Source organism: Sminthopsis crassicaudata, chromosome 6 (assembly GCF_048593235.1).
Source record: "Sminthopsis crassicaudata isolate SCR6 chromosome 6, ASM4859323v1, whole genome shotgun sequence".
NCBI lineage: Eukaryota > Metazoa > Chordata > Mammalia > Dasyuromorphia > Dasyuridae > Sminthopsis > Sminthopsis crassicaudata.
Genome location: NC_133622.1, coordinates 254,911,257 through 254,930,275, shown reverse-complemented (window position 1 = coordinate 254,930,275; position 19,019 = coordinate 254,911,257). Strand labels below are relative to the sequence as shown.

The following is a 19,019-nucleotide window of genomic DNA, read 5'->3' as shown; positions in this document are numbered from 1 at the left end:
AATAATGCTGAATTTTTAAAATACGTAATTATAAACATATAATTTGGAAATAATTTGAGATTTTGTATCATCTTGTAGGTGGCGATCATCGCAGGAAACTTTGAGCTGGCTGAGTACATTAAGAACCACAAGGAAACAGATATTGGTAAGTGAAATACTGTTTGGATGATGGTCATGGGAGTTTGTGGTTTCAGTTGGGGATCGCCACCCTTTTTTGGAGGTTCTTCAAAAGAAAACAGTTCAGAGAACTATTGTGGACAAAGCTTTACCCAAGAGTGATTCTACCATCTCGGAGACTTTGTGATTTGGCGGAACTTGATTTTCCCTGGTTCATGGAGACACCTGAATGCTTATAACTGGGATAGAACATGTTTAACTTTCTGAGTACTAAACATACCCTTGGGAAATCAGGTGGAGTGACTTGTCTGATGTTGATATGTTAATTCATATAGCACCTTGGTTTACAATACTAATTGAAGAGGTAGAAATCTCTAATTAAATACAACATGATATACTCAAATTCCATTTAAATAAATTAGTTAAGAGCAGTTAATTAAGCAAGGAAAGAAGAGGCAATTGATTCTATCTCCCTTCCCAGCCAGTTATCAGCTACCCTACATCAATGACTGTTATCTTTCCTTTTCACATTACCTGTCATGGAAAACTTATTCATCTTTCTTGCAGCAGCCCAAAGCCATGTCTAGGGATCTCTGGGTCCTTAGTCTGTTTCTACAACTTGGAAGGATCCTTTGGTTCTTTTCTCTTCCTACTTCTCTTCCCCTCCTTCCCGGGGGAGATACAGTACACACGGTGGGGAATGGGGGACATACGGTGGGAGGAAAGAGCATGTTAAGTAAGATGTGGTGTAGGGAGGGCTGTACTAATTTGGACTTCCCCATTCAGCCCCATAAATCTCCTCAGTACAAATAGATAATATAACTAGCTGTGTGTGATGTCTGGTTTCTCGTTGCCACAAAGAGAAAATGCATCCCCATGATGGCTGTCTGCCATGAAAGGGCTTGGCTTGTGTCGCATCCCCTTACGGGGGGGGGGGGTGCAGTGTTGTTGGACAGAGGAGCTTCCTGTCTCATGGCCTGCCAGTGGCTGGGCAAACCCCACTTGGGGAGACCTCAACCTGATCGTGACGGCCTTTGCTCAGCCCCCGCACGAGGGCATCATGGAGGCCGATGATTTGATCTTTGCCGAGCAATCGAGAAGATGAATTGTGCTCGTTAAACACGGCGGATATTTAATAACTCTCTGTCTAATTCTGCAAAGCAAACAGGATAGATTCAGATCCAGATCTGAAAGTATTTGGGTTTAAAATGAATTGGGAATCTAATAAGTGGGAACAAATAAATGGGAATGGAGCTGCCCAGTCGTGGATCTTTCAGTGGGCGGAGTCCCTTCTGAAGTGGGCCCTGCTGTGTAGGTATTTCAGAACCCGACTCACTTTTCTGTGGATGACACTAGGAGAGCCGGGGAGTCCTTGCTTTCTCTCAGAATTCCAAACCGGACGGCCCCCTGCCTCCTCAGCCAGCCCTCGGGAGCTCAGCTTCTCGGAGGAGCGCAGTGACGGTTAGAGAAGGATGACGGCCCACGTTTCTGGCTGGCCAGACTCTTTATGTTCGTGAACTCCTTTGTCCTCCACAATTAACCTCATGAAGTAGGTGCTACCTTAGCCCCATTATGCAGATGGGAAAGCTGTGAGAGAGGCTACGTGACTTATCCAGAGTCCCACCTGGGGAGTTTCTAAGCCAGCGTCCAAAGCCACGTGTTCCTGACTCCCCCTCCGTACCGGTTTTGTAGAGTTCAGAGGAAGGTGCATTCACCCAGGAGCAAATGCAAACTGTAGAAGGAAATTCTGAAGATGTTTTGCTGATCCTGATGGGGAAAGGCAGAGGCCCTAGGGAAGGGGGAGAGCTCCTGGGGGGGGGGCAAGGGTGGAGAAGGGGAACTGGGGTTTCATATCCCTTGGCTCTGCCAAGGACAGCGAGCCTTGTCCTTGAAAGGACGGAACAAACCTTGACTAATAAAGTGAATAATAGATATTCATAAATAGAATAAAGTGACTAATAATGCGACACCCAATTGAGTAAGCAGATTGTCAGAGAGAACCTGCTGAGCCGTGGAAGGCAGGAAGAATAAAGGCTGGAGCTAATGCTAGTCTGGGGACTCCTCATGGAAGGTGGGCACGGAGCTAATCCAGAAATCAGACTAAAGCTTCTAAGAAATGGAGGTGGTTCTGTTCAACTGGGACTGGGTGGCAAAGGCTTGGGCTTGAAAGGGCAGTGCCAGGACAGAACATCGGACATCTCATTGTTTCCATCAGGGTGGGACGTTTCCTCCTCTGGATCCAGATCCCTGCTTCTCCGTGACTTAGTCGCCAGTGGAGTTAGGGTGACTTGCCCAAGAGCATGCGGCCAGTGTGTTGCATTTGAACTGAAATCTCGTTGGTCCCAAGGCCAGCTCTGACCAGTCTATTCCCCTGCCTTTGATCATCCAAAGGTCTTCTTCCTCAGACCTCAGGCCGGCTGGATCTTTGAGAAAAAGCTCTTCCCCCTTGCTTCTCTTGTATGCAACAAAAGCAACAATATTAGAAGCCAGAGATTCTCCTTAAAACAGCAGCGAGCCCCGGCATTTGTGGATTTGCCAAGCACTCTACAGATGGTATCTCGCTTCAGCTTCCCAACAATCCTGGAGGAAAGATGCTCTTCTTTTCTCATTTTATAGATGGGGAAACTGAGGATTATGGGGTCTTGAAGACCGGCCATACAGCTAGCGAGTGCCGGAGGTGAAGTTTGAACCCCATCTCTCCTGCCCCAACGTTCTGCTTGCTCGGCCCCAGTGACCACAGCCGGGCCCCGAGTGCCAGCTTTCTGGGGGCAGGCGTTGGCCATTTCGTCTCCCCGGCGTCTCACATAATATAAATGGGGGATCAATTAAGTTAGGTGAAGATTCCCGGGATAAAGGCCTCAGCCTGTTAACTGCTTGATGCATTATTCACGGCTTCTCACTTGATGCAGGCCTTCCCTCTGCTGGGGAGTCTGTGGGCACAGGTCACGGTCTGACCACGCGACAGAGTTTCCGGCGAGTGGCTCTAATCTGCACTTTTTCAAAAGCTCAGGGTCTCTCTAGTTGCTGTAAGCACCAATAAGTGACTATTTACAGCAGAGCACGGGGCACAAAAGTGCCCTAAACCGGAGCGTTCAGAGTGGCTACTGAAGAAACAAGCTGAGCCTTTGGTCCTGGAAAGACAGGGCTCAGCTGCTTATGGGCTGCCCGGGTCCTGCGCGGCCTTCAGCGGCTCCAGTCCCATTCAATTCAGCAAGCCTTTCTCAGCGCCTTGTGCCAAGTGTCGGGGACGCACAAAACGATGAAAACATGGTCCTGCATTCCGGGTGCTCCCATTGTAATGGGGAAATGAAGGAAATAAGCATGTATTTAGTATGTACTAACATGGTTGCCTTTGTTGCATACATGAGACAGAAAGGGGAAGACCTTTTTCTCAAAGGCCCAGCCGGCCCGAGGAAGACCTTGGGATGTGGTGATCAAAGGCAGGGGAATAGACTGGTCAGAGCTGGCCTTGGGACCAACGAGATTTCAGTTCAAATGCAACACACTGGCCGCATGCTCTTGGGCAAGTCACCCTAACTCCACTGGCGACTAAGTCACGGAGAAGCAGGGATCTGGATCCAGAGGGGGAAACGTCCTGTGTTCCGCATTAAGTGCTCTAGAAATACTCTTTCATTTGAGCCTCACAATAACCTGCCTTCTACAATTGAGGAAACTGAGGCAAACAGGCTAAGAGAAACGGGGTTCACAGGTTAAGAGGAGCACACAGCCAGGCCGCACTTGAAGTCAGGGTTTCCTGATTGGGCCCAGTGAGCTCTCCACTGTGTCCAGATGTTTCTTACAGGGGAGACAACTTGAAAACAAGAAGGTATATAGAAGAAACATTCAGAATCCTATTCTTTAATTTATAGAAGATATATTTAGAATTCTATTTATTTGATAGAAAATATGTTCAGGCTACATTAGAATTAATCTTACAGAAAAGACACAGATTAAAGAGGACTGGAAAAGGCTTCTTCCAGAAGGTGGGATTTTAACTGAGGCTTGAAGGAAGCCAGGGAGGCCAGGATGTGGTGGGGAGGAGGCAGAACAAGCCAGCCATGGCGGCCGGCCAGTGGCAATGCTGGTAGTCAGAAAAAGTGTCTTGTGCAAGGAACAGCCCGGAGTCTGGAGAATCTGGATCATCAGCTTGTGAGGAGGGGGAAGGTGTAACGTAGAAGGGGTCGGGGGATGAAGGGCTTGGAACACCCAGATGTTACACGAGATCCTGGAGGCAAGAGGGAGTCGGCCGAAGAAGGAGGTGGCCTGGTCCGACCTGCACTCTGGCCCGAGCGTTTTCACAGCTGAATGGAGGATGAACTGGAGGGGAGAGGCTTGGGGCAGGCAGCGGCCCACTGGGCGAGTCCACCTGCCAGAGGGGGAGTGATTGTCCCAAGGTCCTGGAAGTGTCGGAGCAGAGAAGGAAGTGGTGGGAGTTGTAATGAGATGGGAACAGCCGGCCTGGAGGATGGCTGGCTGTGGATGGGATAACGTGGAGGAGTCAAGGGCGGACTTTAATTGTGAGTCTAGGGGTGGGGAGTTTGTGGAAGCATCGAGTCATGGAGGTTTGGAAGCAGCGAGAGTTTCCTTTTGGACGTGTGGAGGATGAGATGTCTGGGAGATCTCCCTTGGATCCAGGAGGTACGTGGAGATAGAAGAATGGAAATCGGGGCAATGGTGAGGAGTGGATCTGAGAATCGTCATTGTCGGCGTGGTCATTGAATCCACGGGGGCCAGTGAGGTCACCCACCAAAATAGCATAGAAGGAGAAAAGGACCTGGGACAGATCCCTGGAGGACACCGAGGACTGGGTTCGGAAGAGTTGCTCTCGCTGGCTTTCCCAGCTGGACTTTCCAGCCAGGAACCGAAGTATCTTCTGACTCGGGTCGTGTTGTGGGGCTCGAACGTCTCCTAAAATCAGAGCTGCCCTTTGCTGTGGTTGGGCTCAGGGGGCCTGGGACTAAAGTCTCCGGTCATGCATTGGATGCTTCGGGATCTCCCTCCCCCCACGCCTCCAATTTCCTCATCCGAGCTGGGGAAAAATGGAAACGAGGCTTTGTGTAAGGGTTGAGATTACTGGTGCTCACGCCCCTGTGTGCGCTGGGGACGCCGTCTTACACTCGTTTTTATAGCAAGGGCTTCTCCACTGCCCACGGAGCTGCCCCGTCCAGCAGTGGCTCGGCGGATAGGGCTTTGTTCTCGGAATCGGGGAAACCTGGGTTCCAATCCTGACTCAGACGGTTGTTACGTGGGGGGCTCTGAGCACTTTTCTGTGCCTCAGTCTCCCCACGATGTTCTCTAAGGACTTTCCCCCAGCTCCGTGGCCATGATGGGGCAGGGTCCAAACAGGCCCCCATCCTGCCCTGTCTGGTGGGACACGGAGGGCCCCTCGCAGGCGCAGGAAGTGTCTCCTATGGCGAGGGGGGGATAAACACAGGAGCCCGGGGCTCCCTGCCCCCAGCGTCCGGCCATGCTCTGGTCTCACTTTTTTGCTATTGTTGATGGGGTGAGAGTGTGTGTGTGTGTGTGATTGTGTGTGTGTGTGATTGTGAGTGTGTGTATGGTGGGGTGAAACCCTGCCACCAGCCCTTTGTCCCTCTGCCTGACTCTTTGCCAGGCGTGCTCTGCTCCAGCTGGACGCCCTTTCAGGCTCCCTGCCAGCTTCCGGAGGCCGGTGCCCCCCCGGTGGGCTTTGGTGGGGGAGCACAAGGGCCGCTGCGTCTGGCCAGACTCCGCTCCTCAGAGAGCTGCCTGACGGCCCCCCCAGGATTAGAGCCCGTTGCTGTCCTGCCCCTGCTCGCCAGCCTCGCGGTCCTGGGGGGGCCGCAGTTAATCCGGGCTCGTTCCCTGCGCTCCGCTGCCTGCGAGCCCCGAGGAGCGTCTGCGCTCCCGATGGCTCCCGCGGGCCGGCTCTCCCCGCACGAGCCGAGCTCCTCGGGGGGCCTCCCCGGCGCTCTCAGGAGAGGCGGTGAGCCGTCCCCCAGCGCGTAGGGGCCGGGGCCCGCCATGCCCGCCCGTGCGCGGGCTCTCTGGGCTGGCTCGGGCCGGGCTCCGGGCTCTGCCCGGCTCTGGCGGGCCGACTGCGGGACATGGGCTGCGCTTCCTCAGCTGAGCCAGGTGGGTTTTCCCGTCTCGCCTTCTGCCGGGATCAGCGGCGAGGCGCGCGGCTGCGTCTCGGGCAGTTTGAACATGGAGCCCGGCCCCGGCGGGGGCTGGGTGGCTGATGAGCCGACTAGCTAATGCCTGGATACTGTTGCTAGGCTCCGGCTCCTGCATCCCCGTATAATTATGCTCCACTGTGGCCGCCGATGGAAGGCGGAGGTGGGGGGTGGGAAGGCTTCCAGCAGCTGCCTTGATGCAGCGTTCAGGGGCACGGGAAGTCTGTGGGGGAGCAATGGAGGCTCCTTCCTCCGTGTCCGGCTGCCCCGAGCGCTCGCTGGGCTTTCTCAGAACACTTCCGAGGAAGCAGACATGATGTCAGCGGGCCAGCGCTCGGCTCCTGGGGGGGACGAAGCACCGAGGCTCGAGTGTTTCTAACCCACATTCCCTAATTAAAGCGGACTGATTGAGGTCAGTATGGAGGCTCCCAGACAGAGCGGGCGGTCAAGCCCTTTGCCTGGCCAGGGAGCATCTGGTCCGGGGTGGCTCCGACTCGGTCCAGCTCCGACTCGGTCTGGTTCTGACTCGGTCCGGTTCCGACTCGGTCCGGTTCCGACTCGGTCCAGCTCCGACTCAGTCCGGTTCCGACTCTGTCTGGCTCCAACTCGGTCCAGCTCCGACTCGGTTCAGCTCCGATTCGGTCCAGCTCCGACTCGGTCCGGTTCCGACTCGGTCCATCTCTGACTCGGTCCAGCTCCGACTCGGTCCGGTTCCGACTCTGTCTGGCTCCGACTCGGTCCTATTCCGACTCTGTCCGGCTGAGCCCGGGAGCCAGTCTCCAGAACAAGTTGGGGTTCTAACAAGTGAAAGTGCTCCCAGGAGAGAAGGCCCAGGGGGGAGAGAGCTTCCCCAGACCCGCACCAGGCGGCCGTCACATCTTTTTCTGTTTTTTTTCTGCTTTCCTCTTCCCAGGATGGAGGGAGCCCTGTAAGTATATGCTAGCGCCCGCCTGTGTCTGTGCACCTGCTTGCCCTGCTTCATGTGCCAGGGACAGGGCAGCCCCGGGGGATCCCCCGGATCCTCCCGGAAAGATCCGACCACGAGAGATCGGGCTGCGTCCGGCCTGGTCTGGGAAAGTCAGGATGTTTTATCCACAGATCATAAAACATTCTTCTCGGGCTAGGAAACTACTGAGGGTGGTCCCTCCTCTCCCCCCAAAGGGATGTCAGTGTTTTTGCATGGGCCTTTGGGAGTAGTGCCCTGGAATAATTACCTGAGGGCAGGTATTTCCCCCGAGATCTGGCTTCCCTCCCCGGAGCCCCGGCCTCTGCCCAGAGCATCCTTCTGGCCGCCCTTGGGCTCATCCTTCCCAGTGGGACTTGGGGGATTTCAGGAGCATGTGGCGCTCGGCGCACCCTCCCTCCCACACGTGTGCCAGCCTCAGGCGCTTTCCTCCATCCCCTGCCCCTGGACTCGCATCCGACCGCTGCCCCCTCCTTGTTACTGCGCCCGCGTCCCCGTGTGTCTGGTTCGTGACTTCCACCTGACCGTGAGCTCTGGCAGGAGCGTTGCCAGCTTGGTCTCTGCCTTCTGCTCTGCCCATCTCAGACCCCCAATAAATGCTGCTTCCGTGCCCAGTCTCCAAGGGAATGCCCGTCCTTCGAGATGTGTTTTTGCACCAGTCCATGCCCTGGTCTTGGGACCAAGTAGCCTCAAGGCGGTCGAAGTCTGAAGACCTGGGTTCAAAAGTCCCAATTCTACCAGCTGCCGGCTGAGTGACCTTGGATGGGTTACTTCTCCCAGTCTTCTTTCCCTCCTCTGTAAAATGGGTACGCTCCTACTTAGGTTTTTGATATGTGTCCAGAAGGATGGTGGTAAGCCTCAAACCCAAGGGTGTACGTGGTGATCTTTGTAACCCGAGGGCATGCTTATTGAAATGGGTGCATTTACTCCTTAATCTCAAGTGGGATTTTTGGGACACTGAGTTCGTCTGAGCCTTACTTCCAGCCAGTCTCCAGTTAACAAGGCTTCCCTTCACCAGTAAAAGAGGTGGTGGCCCCTTGGACCAAGTCCTGTGCTGAGCAAGCAGAGCCTCTGGTGGGACTTTCGGGGGACTTCTGCCCGGACCGGCTCTGGGCTCGTAAAGAGTGTTCCCCCCCCCCCCCCCCCGCCCAGTGTTAAGTGGGTTGCATGGAATCATGAATTATTACCGAAGAAGAGAAAGTAATCAGCCAGAAAGCATTGGCTCAGGCCTGTGTATTCTCTAGCTCCTCTTCCCAATAATGGGAAAAGAAGGGCAGGCAAACTGTACCCAGAATTCCTCTGAGAACCTTAGTGGGAACCCGCTGTTTCCTACCTGTGTGACCCTGCTCAGCTTGGCCTCTGTTTCCCCATCTATAAAATGGGAGGGTTTCTCTAAGTGAGCGCCGTGGTCCTTCTCCAGTTTAACCCACAAAACGCTCCAGGTCATTTACAAGTTATAGATATTTACTGTTGTTCTTAAAATTGCTCCCCTAAACTCTCACTTCTCATTTCTATGTAGATAGAAGGGGCTGTTCTTACTCCCTTCTGGTTTGTTTTTTTTTCCTTTCTGCTGCTTTTCCTCCCAGAGTCTTGCAAGTCTCCTCCTAGACCTGTCACATGATCTTTGCACTTCCGACATGTACAGTGGGGGGCTTGGCCGGCTGTAATGTTTGTCCCTGGCGTGCAGTCCTGTGTTCTAAGCCTCCTGCAGCTCCTTATTCTGTGTCCTAAGTCCTTCCAGCTGCGGTGTTTTCCGCCTGAGGGCCTTTACAAATCCCCTTTGGCCACTCGGTGCCATGTTTCTGTCGCTAATGCTCATGGATTTCGATTTTTCCTCCTCCTTCGATAACTTTTGGTGCCATGGACTTGTCTTAGGGGACTTAGGTTATAGTTGTTGGAGCCCTCCTGAAATGGAGTGGACTGCCTCGGGGGGCAGAGGGAGCTCCCTCGTGGGGAGGAGGTGAGCAAAGACTGGAGGGCGCCTCATTGAATCGTGGAAGGGATGCTTGTTCAGGGATGGATGGCAGCGGGCGGCCCTCGAGTCCTTCTCCTTGGGACATTCAGGGACCCCTTTGGCTGAGGATTCACATCTCGAAGTCCTTCTCCCCTCATCACCAGCCTAGGTTGGGATGGGCCCTGGGAGAGGCCCGTTGGGGGCTTGCCCGCCTTCATCTTGCTTGGGGACACGGGGCAGATTCATGATGAGATATCGCGGTATGGCCCGGTTCCACAATAAGTGACACAGGCATTCGGCGTGCCCGGTGGTCGCCAAAGGGCGGCTCTGTGGAGCAAGTGACCCTGGCACCGGACCTCCCAGGAGGCGCCTGTGGCTTTGTCCTTGCTTCCAAGCTCCCTGGAGGCTTTCCTCTTTCTCCTTTCCCTTCTCTTTCTTCAAATGGCTGTTGCTCACTAAGTCACTCAGCCGCTCTCGGCTTCAGTTTCCTTATCCATAAATTAAAGGGGCGTTCAGCTTGCTCTCACTGAAGCAGCCTTGCCTCCTGGTCTCCCCACTGCCCTTTTAAATACATTGTTTTCTCGAGTGCTTCTTTAGGATGGGAGGGCCAAACCTGGGCTTAGAGGGAGGTTCAGATCCTGCCTATTAACTCTTTCTCTGTGGCCACAAACAGACGTCCTCTCTGAGCCTCAGTCACCTCACCTGGAAGATGGGGAAATAGTACCTGTTGGGTACCAGAATTATGGGGTTGTTGGATCCTGGAGGTAAAATTGCAATTTCTTTTACTCTCCTGGTTGCCCTCAGGGTTCTTTACTAGAAAGCTGCCGTTGAAAGGGCAATTCCAAAGGGAATCTGTCAGCGTCTGCTTTTTGTTCCTTAGTCCTCTTCATCTTCACTACAGCTCCTTCCTTCCTCCCTTTTTCCTTCAAATTTCCTCTTGTGGTTTACAACCGGCCCGTGCCACATGCTGCCACAGCCCCAGAGCTTGTCATCCTGGCTTTCCCAGACAAATGCATTTTTGTAATAATAGCTTTTTGTTTTCAAACTACAGGCAAAGATAGTTTTCAGCATTCACCCTTGCAAACCCTTGTGTTCCAAGTGTTTCTCCCTCCCTCCCTTCCTCCACCCCTCCCCTAGATGGAAGCAATCCAATAAAAAAACAAATGTATTTTAAGACAGCCTCAAACATCATGTGACCTTCCTTGGAAACTAGAGCTGCTTTGGCTTTTCCTCAGAACGATGAGGGAAAGCTGTGGAAATTTGGAGAAGATGTGAATGAGGAATGTTGCTCAGTGGCCAGAGATGACCCATCTTTCTGAAAGGAAGAGTGAGAGAGTCTGCATCCGCTCCTGATGGGAGTGTGGAGGGAGCACCACGGGCCTAGAGCACTGCAGGGGCCGGCCCCGGAAGCTCGAAGTGAGCATCTAAACAAGAAGGCAGCCTAGAGACAGACGACTCAAGAGCTTAGCAGTCCCTAGAAAATACAAACGAGTTTTCCCATGTTCCTTTGTAAGAGAGCCGGGGAAAGCTGGTGCATCATGAAGAACTCCTGCTGTCGCCCTACTGTGGATCGTGGGGAGCACTTGTAGACTTCCGGCTTGAGACTCTTGCTAGGGGCCAAAATCAGTCAGAAGGGGAGAGGGATGCAACACAGCATCTGCTGGGAGCCGGACACTTGCAAAGTGACTTAGGAGCATTAATTATCTCCTTAGGTCCTGACAACAATCTGGTCCCCATTTTACCATTGAGGAAACTGAGGTAAACTGAGTCTCCCCACTGTCACAGGGCAGAGGGTGCCCAGAGATGGATTTGAAGTCGGGTCTTCCCGACTCCGGCCCAGCACCCTATTCATCGTGTCACTAAGCTGCCTGGAGAGTAACAGGCCCCATAGTTCTCTTCCGGTGTTTTCCTGTCCTCAGACTATGGGAAGGATGGAAAGGGTCTCTCTGCGTTCCCCCTCCAGGGACTCATAATTAGTTTGGCAGACTTTCTCCTAGAAGCCTTCTGTGTAGTTTTTAGGCACATCCCTTTTTCTTGCTCAAACTTCCTTCCTTTGGCTTTGGGCTGGTCTTTGCCTGAAGTCAAGGGGTTCCCTTCCCCCCCCGCAGCCCTCAGGACAGAGTCCTGCCCAGCAGCTAAGGCCCGCACAAGGACAGAGTCCACAAGAACCATTCCTCCCAAGCTCCGGTGGCTTCTGATCAAAGACACGGGCAGCTGTGGGGCAGCCACATTTTCAGGCCCAGTGGGAGACCCTTTCTGGATTGTTTCTTAGCCAGGAGATTGGAAATTGGTCTCCCTCCCAACTTTTAATCTAGGATTGCCATCTTCCTCCCTATTACTGGGGTGTGAGGGGTGATATAGGGAAGGGGGGAGATCCATGGGTCACTCAGACAGCTGCCATGAGCAGGGCTCCAAATGCCCACCAGAAGGACCCTAGCCTCGTTGTGGATTGGGTGAGCCCCAGAAAACGAGAGCCTTCACCCAAGTTAGATCTCTTCCCGTCCATTTGGATACCGTTCCAACAGCACACTCACGGGCCCAGGGCTGCCTTCTGGGTCATCCCTTCCTGGGACCATCTCGGCCACATGTCCCATAAGTTCTCCATTCAGGAATCTCCCTTGGGTTCCTTGGGAGTTCTCTCTAGGCCGTAGAGCATTTCACGAGCACCAGTAAAGTGCTCTCTCATCTGCCGGTTCTCCCTTTTGGTCGGCCAAGGTGATCTTGTTTATGGGTGAAATTATGCTGATTGTGGCAGGTGTGAGAGTGTTTCCAGGGATCTGTATTAGCATTTGTGTACTCATATCATGGATTGTCCTGATCTACACAAAACAACTGATGGGATGAACAATGCATTTAATCAGATAACACTAAATAGTTACACTCGTTCCATCTCCCTCTCTCTCCCTCCTCCTCTTCCTCTTTCTCTTGTCAGTCTCTTTGTCTCTTATCTCTCTGTCTCTGTCATATTCTTGCAATCTGGAAAACAAAAGGGAGTTCCCATGAAACAGTTGGTGCCGATGGTTTTGCTTAATTGTCTGCAGGGATGAGGAGGGCAGCGTGAGGGCAATCATGTCCACTGAGTGCCACGTGAAGGGATTCATCAGGGGAAAGCAGAACAGACTCAGTGACATTTTGCTAAGGTGGTGTTTCATAATGATCATTATAATGAGCAAATGTGGTAGGACGGCTAGAACAATGGACTGGCAAATCAGGAAGACGGGAGTTTGGATACATAATCCATCACCTCTCTGTTCCAATATAAGTTACTTCAACAGCCCTCTGGACTCAAGAGATTTTTTAAATTAGTTTTTCAGTACTGTTGCGCTTATATAAATTGATCTCCTGGGAGATTTTTTGAAATCAGAGTTCCTAAGTCTTTCAGTACTGTTTCACTTATATAAATTGATCTCCTGGTACTGTTTACTTCTTTTGCATCAATCCATAAACGTCTCCCCAGCTTTTTCAAAAACTAGCCCCTTCACACTTTCTATAGCACAATAGCATTTTATCGCATTCATATGCCATAACTTCTTCAATTGCCCCAAGGTCCCATTTCCAAGATATAAAAGGCTCTGAAATTGCCTCATCTCTACATTTTACGCATTCTGTATTGACTTACCTGTGTTGGGTGTGTGCCCACGGGTATACCCACCCACCATATCTATGGGTGGGCAGGCATGGGTGGGTAGGATGGTACTTCTAGCTAATACAATGTAAATTTTCTGAGCACAGGGGCCACGTTTCATTCTGTTTGGCTCCCTAGTACCAAGCACAGGACTTTGTAAATATTTGTTGGAATAGGGATGCTGAAAATTCCACCATTCAAATGAAGGTAATTTTTTTCTGTTCAGATACTCCTAGAAGATATATTTTAGTTCCAATAGAGTAGGAGGTGAGGATGTGCAAATCCAGAGAATAGAGTTTCTTTGGGTTTTTAAAGACCTTTTGATCCATGCTTCTTTTGTGGGCTTTAAGCATTGAGGGGGACTTAAGAAGTATATGCCAGCTCTCCATCTGGTACTGAGAGCTAGAAACGACTTTCTAATTCTAAACTCTTGGACTGGGGAAGAGGATGAGCACCAGGGTGGGATTTGAGGGTCCAGAAAGGGCCCATAGAAGAATTGTATCACAGAGCACAGCATTAGAATTTGAGCTGGATCATCCAGTCCAACCTCCTCACAATACAAACCTCAGGAAACTGAGGTTTAAAGCTGTTAAGCAATTGGCCTAGTCCCTCTAGTAGGACTCAGAAGAGTCTGAATTCAAGGCCAGGTCCCCTGACTCTAAAACCAATCTTCACCTGTGTCAGACTTGGTCTTCTTCCCAGTTGTCCCCAGCGCTAGCTCCCTGCTGCAGCTTGGGCTTGGAGCCCAAAGGCCGGCTTTTTCTATGTTTTCTTTTCTAAAAGTTAACCAAAATTCACCTTGCTGACAATGTCATGGGAGGGGGGCTCTCAGGATAATCCTTCCACTGAGAGTTTGACATGCAGTAAAATAAAAAATTCAAATGACCTTTTTGTTCGATTCTCTGCAGCAGAATGTATCATAGGTTTTTTTCTTTTCCTTTTTCTAAGAATATATGTTGGCTTCGAGTTCCATAAAAGCCCAGTATTTGTGATAGGTCCCATGGTGCAGGAAATCAAGTTGATAGGCCTTATTCCCCAAAGCCATGTGGGGCTGGTTGTCATTGTGCAGGCAGTGTTATTAGTAAAAACTAAGCCAGGGGCCCTCAAGACCTCTCACTTGCCCGCAGTTTCAGCACCACTGTTGTGAACAGCAGCCAAATTTTTCAGGGAACAATTAGGTTGTGTTGGTTTTAAGTGCTGAGCTTCTGAGTGAGAGGAGGGGAAACCAGACGTCTGAGAGCATTTCCCTCTTTGTGGGTGCCTGATGGCTGGCGTCCACATGGGCCAGAATCTGGCTAGAGTGCAGTATGGTTCATCACCTTTTGGCTTCCCTGGTGAGGAGCTCATTTTGAGGTTTGGAGAAATATTTGGAGAGTGAGTCTGTGAGTCCTTTCCCATCCTGGTCCAGCCTTGAGCCGGCTTGGCTCAGATACTTGTTTGAACTTCACTGTCTTCCTCATCAGAGCTTGCAACTTGAATTATGAGTGTCTCCACTCTAAAATGTACCCATTTCATGTTAAAAAAGGATTTCATCCCTTAGTGTCTCAGAATAGAAAAATGTCTGAGAGGCTGGAATGCAACAGTTACCATGGTAACTGGGCTTTGTTTTTGGATCTCCAGAACAATATCCAGCGCGTGGCAAATGGCCAAACAACGTGTTTAGAATTGCCTGATGGACAGCTGGTTGCTAAGATGGACAACCAGTAGCTTGCATTGAGGGAGGGGTTGTCTTTTCTCCTATTTTAAAAGGTTTTCCACACTTATTTTGTGTTGTGAGATAAATGGTTTTGTTGAATAGGAAAGGCTCCAGAATAAGTGAATGGGAAGTTGGCATGGGGAGGGATAAATTTTTTAAAAAGAGAGAATTGGTATGTTCTGAAAAGGGAGCCAAAAAAGGCTATTTTACCTCAGAAATAATAGTTTTCACCTTTTCCTGTACAAATAGGACCTGTGATCTCACTGGTATAGAGAGAACATTCCTTGGTACTTTCTCTGTAATCTTACCATCTGAGAAAGTTACCTTTGACTTATGAGCATTTATATGTCAGAGTTGAGACTTGAACCCAGCTCTTCCTGATTCTGGCTTTTGAATCATAGTGTCTTGCAGTCTTTTTCAAAGTGAAAAAGATACTTTTCTGCTAAATAAATATGCCCCTTTTTAATTTTAAGTTGTTATTGATAGAAATCAGAGAAATTTGACTTTTGAATTAAGGAATAAAAAAGGAATGATGTCAGTAAAAAAGAAACTAGGTGTCAAGAAACATTGGTTAATGTGGTGGACAGATAGACCCTGGAGGCCGAAGGATCTGATTTCCAATGCTGCCCCAGATACTTAACACTTTCACTTAACCCCAATTGCCTGGGAAAAGGAAAAAAAATAAGAAACATTGATTAAACACCTACTAAGATCAATGGCATTGACATTGCCCTTGATTCTTGAGGGCTCTACTAACCCAATGAAAGCTCTGGAAGACCTAGTCATTTATATAAACATAGTGGGAGTGGAGGAGATGTCAAGTGTTTGTCATGAGGGCTTCTATTACCAAAGATTTCCTCCTCAGCTAGCCATCCACTGGTGACAGGCTTCTCGAGGTGTAGATTGTTCTTGGGAAGCAAGAGAGCCTTTGTGGATAAATGTACTCAGCCTTTCAAGCATGGGTGGGCACTTGCCGGAGTTTGTTTTTCACAAGATTAGCCTTTGGGACTCTGGGATTAGTCCTAAACCATAAAGAGATTTTGGGAAGGAAGGGAGATTTCTGAGTGGGTGATGGTAGAGTGGGACTAGAAAGCAGATCACTGGAAAATGACTTGGATTAGAGGCAGTGAATAGACTCCATGCTCAATCCCCATCCACAGGTCCTGATCAAGATAGCAATGGATATTAAAGTCAGTTGTCCTTGCTCAAGTCTCCTACCTTTTCAATGTGCCATGCTGTCTCTCAAGTTGGAAGGTCAGTCCCCTTTAGAGACATTTTACCTTCTTCTGCCTCAGAAAAATGATGTTAATAGACTAGAGCAGGACTCTGGGACCTTCTGCCTCCACTGGTTCAAGTCTCAAGAGACAGCATCTTCCTGCTGGTTTTTTCTTTTCTTTTTAAAAGAAACTAAAGGCAGTCTCATCCAGGAGATGCTCAGTAAAGACTTTGTATGCCAGTGAGGATGATGAAAATAGATAGTAGCTAGGTCAGTTCAATTCACAAGCGTTTATGTTCCAGCTCCTGGGAATACAAAGACAAAGTGCTTGTATCTTCTGCATGGGGACGAGTGATTTGGAGCAAGGGACAGAGCACTAACCACTGGAGGGACTGAGAAAGGCCTCTTGTCGTATGTGACACTTTTCTAAGCCTTGCATGGAACAAAGGATTTCAAGGGGAAAAAGGGAGGTCATTCATTGCAAGCAAAGGGGACGACAGTACAAATGCATCCAGTAAAGTCTATAGGGAACAGCAGTAGCCTGATTTTGCCTGATGAGGGGAGAGGAGTATTATGAGATCAATCCAGCAGAATTGAGTAGAAGTGCCAGAGAGCATCTGGATTCTTTGATCCATAATTGTGAAAATCTTGAGCTTGGTCTTTGTGCGTTTTAGAAAGGTCTGCCTGATCCAAATCCCAGCCTTGCCTCAGCCTAGCTGTGTGATCTTGGACAGGTGCCTTAGGGACCTTGGACAGTTACCTCGGCGAGGTAAAGGGTCAGTGGGCTTGAAAAGTTAAGTGGATCTTTAGAAACCCTTTCATAATATAGAGGGGAAAACTTTACCATGCTGACTTCAGTTTTCATATTTAAGAAAAAGGATCCCACTGGCTTAGATGACTTCTAATGTGACCTCATTCCCAGTTCTGCAGTCCCCAGGTCTGCCATCTCTTTTTATGACCTATGAACTCATCATGGCTTTTGAATTTTTAAGATAGTTTTATACATTTTTTAAAACAAAGTTTGACCCTGTAGCTGAAGCTGTAGAAAAACAGATGGAGTTCTCATGGCCCTTGAGCTATAGTTTGCTGACCCCTGGTCAACAAGACTAAAGACGAAGGTGAAGGGTTTTGGCTTTGCCTCTTAAATCTGTGGGTCTCTTGGCTGTCTTTCCCTTGTGGGTCCAGCTGGGGCATGGAGAGACAGCTCAGAGTAATGACAGTGGGCTCAAAGCAACCTAGCTTCAGGTCCTGTCTCACCAGCTCTGTGACCCTGGAGAAGTTCCTAACCTCTCTGAGCCTCAGTTACATCACCTGTCAAAGGACAATAATAGCACCTAACAAGATCGATCGCTAAATGAGGTCATGTTATCTCACATGCCAGATGAGTGAGGTAATAATTTGTATTGATGGGAAAATAATTGTAATCCTCAAGGGCTCTGAAAATCCCAGTTATTATCACTGCGGGCTTTAGGCTTTGCTTGTTGCCCAGGATACCAAGAGGTGCCTGAGTCTTGGTCCTGGGAAATGAACACGTCCTCCCTTTTGGGTAGAAGGACATTAACCGAGCACTTCTAATTCATTGGGAATAAGTGTAATTCATGTGATTCAAGTAGGTTAATTCAGTCTTAATCTACAGGTCAGAGCTAGTGTGCCCAGAAGAGACAAAGTTGAGAGGAAGGTCGTAAAGTTGGTTTCTTTTGGGGTTCTGGGAAGCATCTGGATGGCAGTGAGGAAAGAGTATGGGCCTTGGGGTCAGAAATTCTTTTCTACAAATCCTGCCTCAGACACTTACCAGCCTTGTGACCCTGGGCAAGTCAGTGAACTTCTCTCAATCTGTTTATCAGAAAAATGGGAATAAGATCACCTATCTCACCTGGTTGGTATGAATATCTAAAGAGAAAATTCATGTGAAACACATTATAAACACATTATAAACCTTAAAATCCTATAGCGATGATTATTATTATTCTTAAACATCACCATTAGTATTTTTTTTTAGCACTAGAAAGGACTTAGGTTGTTTAACTACCCCATTTTACAGATGAGGAAACTGAGATAGGGGAAGGCACTTGTCCAAGGCCACTCTTCCCTCATGGTTTCCCCAGTGCCTCTTGATAATCGCAAGTCACCCCCATGGAGAAGTGATCTGATCCAGAAGGGCAGCTCCTGCCAACCCACTTCTATTTATCTGCCTTTCCTCCAGTGGAGTGCCGGGCTCCCTGAGAAGTGCTTCCAGCCAGTGGATTCAGTAGCGAGACTCTGCTTCCTCCCCAAGTCCTTTGCATCTGAATCCGTTGGTCTCCGTCCTTCAGTGGGCTAGTCCAGCTCGGTACCCGATGTAGGACAAGCACAGGGAAGGCCCCTCTGGATTTCCAGGAGCTTCTGTTGATCCGAGGAGATGACTTATATAAGAAGACCCATTGCCTGAATAGAGAATTTGGGACATTAGCACATGGATGGATTTGGAAAAAAAAAAAAACCTTCTAAGAAACTGCATTTGATGAACTTTGAGAAAGATTGAGAATTCTAAAAGGTGGAGGAGAAGGGGAGGGTGGGTCCATTCCAAGCGTGAGGGACAGCTGGACAAAGGTCGGTGTGCTCCCCTCTATGTCAGCCATGTACCGGACACTGCGCCCCGTGGTTCATTCCCATGCTGTGAAGGCCCCTGTGAACGGACCCCAGAATTCCTCTATTTATTCCCAGAGCAGGGGTTGGGCTCTCGTGTTCTTATGGTCCCAGACTTCCAGCAGGATGTTAGGAGACTAGCACTGGTTTAGCTTCCCCTAGAAGCCTCCTTTGCCCCTCCCTTTTGCAGAGCTGCTTTTACACACAATTGGATCATTTCTGGTAAAACACAGCCATCCTTGCAGGTTAGGTCCAGTCTCTTGAAACCGTTAATTCATGTACAGTCTGGGGGAGCCCAGTGAGTCCTTGAGGCCAGTGGGAGGGGGAGCCTTGGCCCCTTGGTCAGCCCTGGCCTCAGGAAATGTTCCTCCCCAGTGTACATGGCCACCCGGCTCTCTTCCCAGCCCGTGATCCCCGCCTCTTCCTTTCTCTGGACTAGAAACGCAGTTCCATCACCCCCGAGGTCTGCTTCCCACGGACTAGACAGATTGTCTGTTTTCTGTCAGCCCCGGTAGGAAGCCGTCTCATCGACTTTCATGGGAGGGCTTCAGGCGGGTTGAGAATCAGGGCAGCTCTCCATGAACAAATGTGAGCAGGAGAAGGGAAGGAAACTCTGCTGGTATAAAATCGTCAGAACCGGCCCTGGCCAAGTTTTATTCTTGAAAAC

At 50.0% G+C, this 19,019-nt stretch overlaps 1 protein-coding gene across 1 annotated transcript in view; it reads left to right on the top strand.

Moving 5' to 3' along the window:
* The window catches only part of SHANK2 (SH3 and multiple ankyrin repeat domains 2), a 534,119-nt gene that overhangs the window by 118,946 nt on the left and 396,154 nt on the right, over positions 1–19,019 (top strand). The window contains exon 10 of the mRNA XM_074275360.1: positions 79–145. Within this exon, the coding sequence (XP_074131461.1) occupies positions 79–145 (67 nt within the window). The remainder of the gene's footprint in view (positions 1–78; positions 146–19,019) is intronic.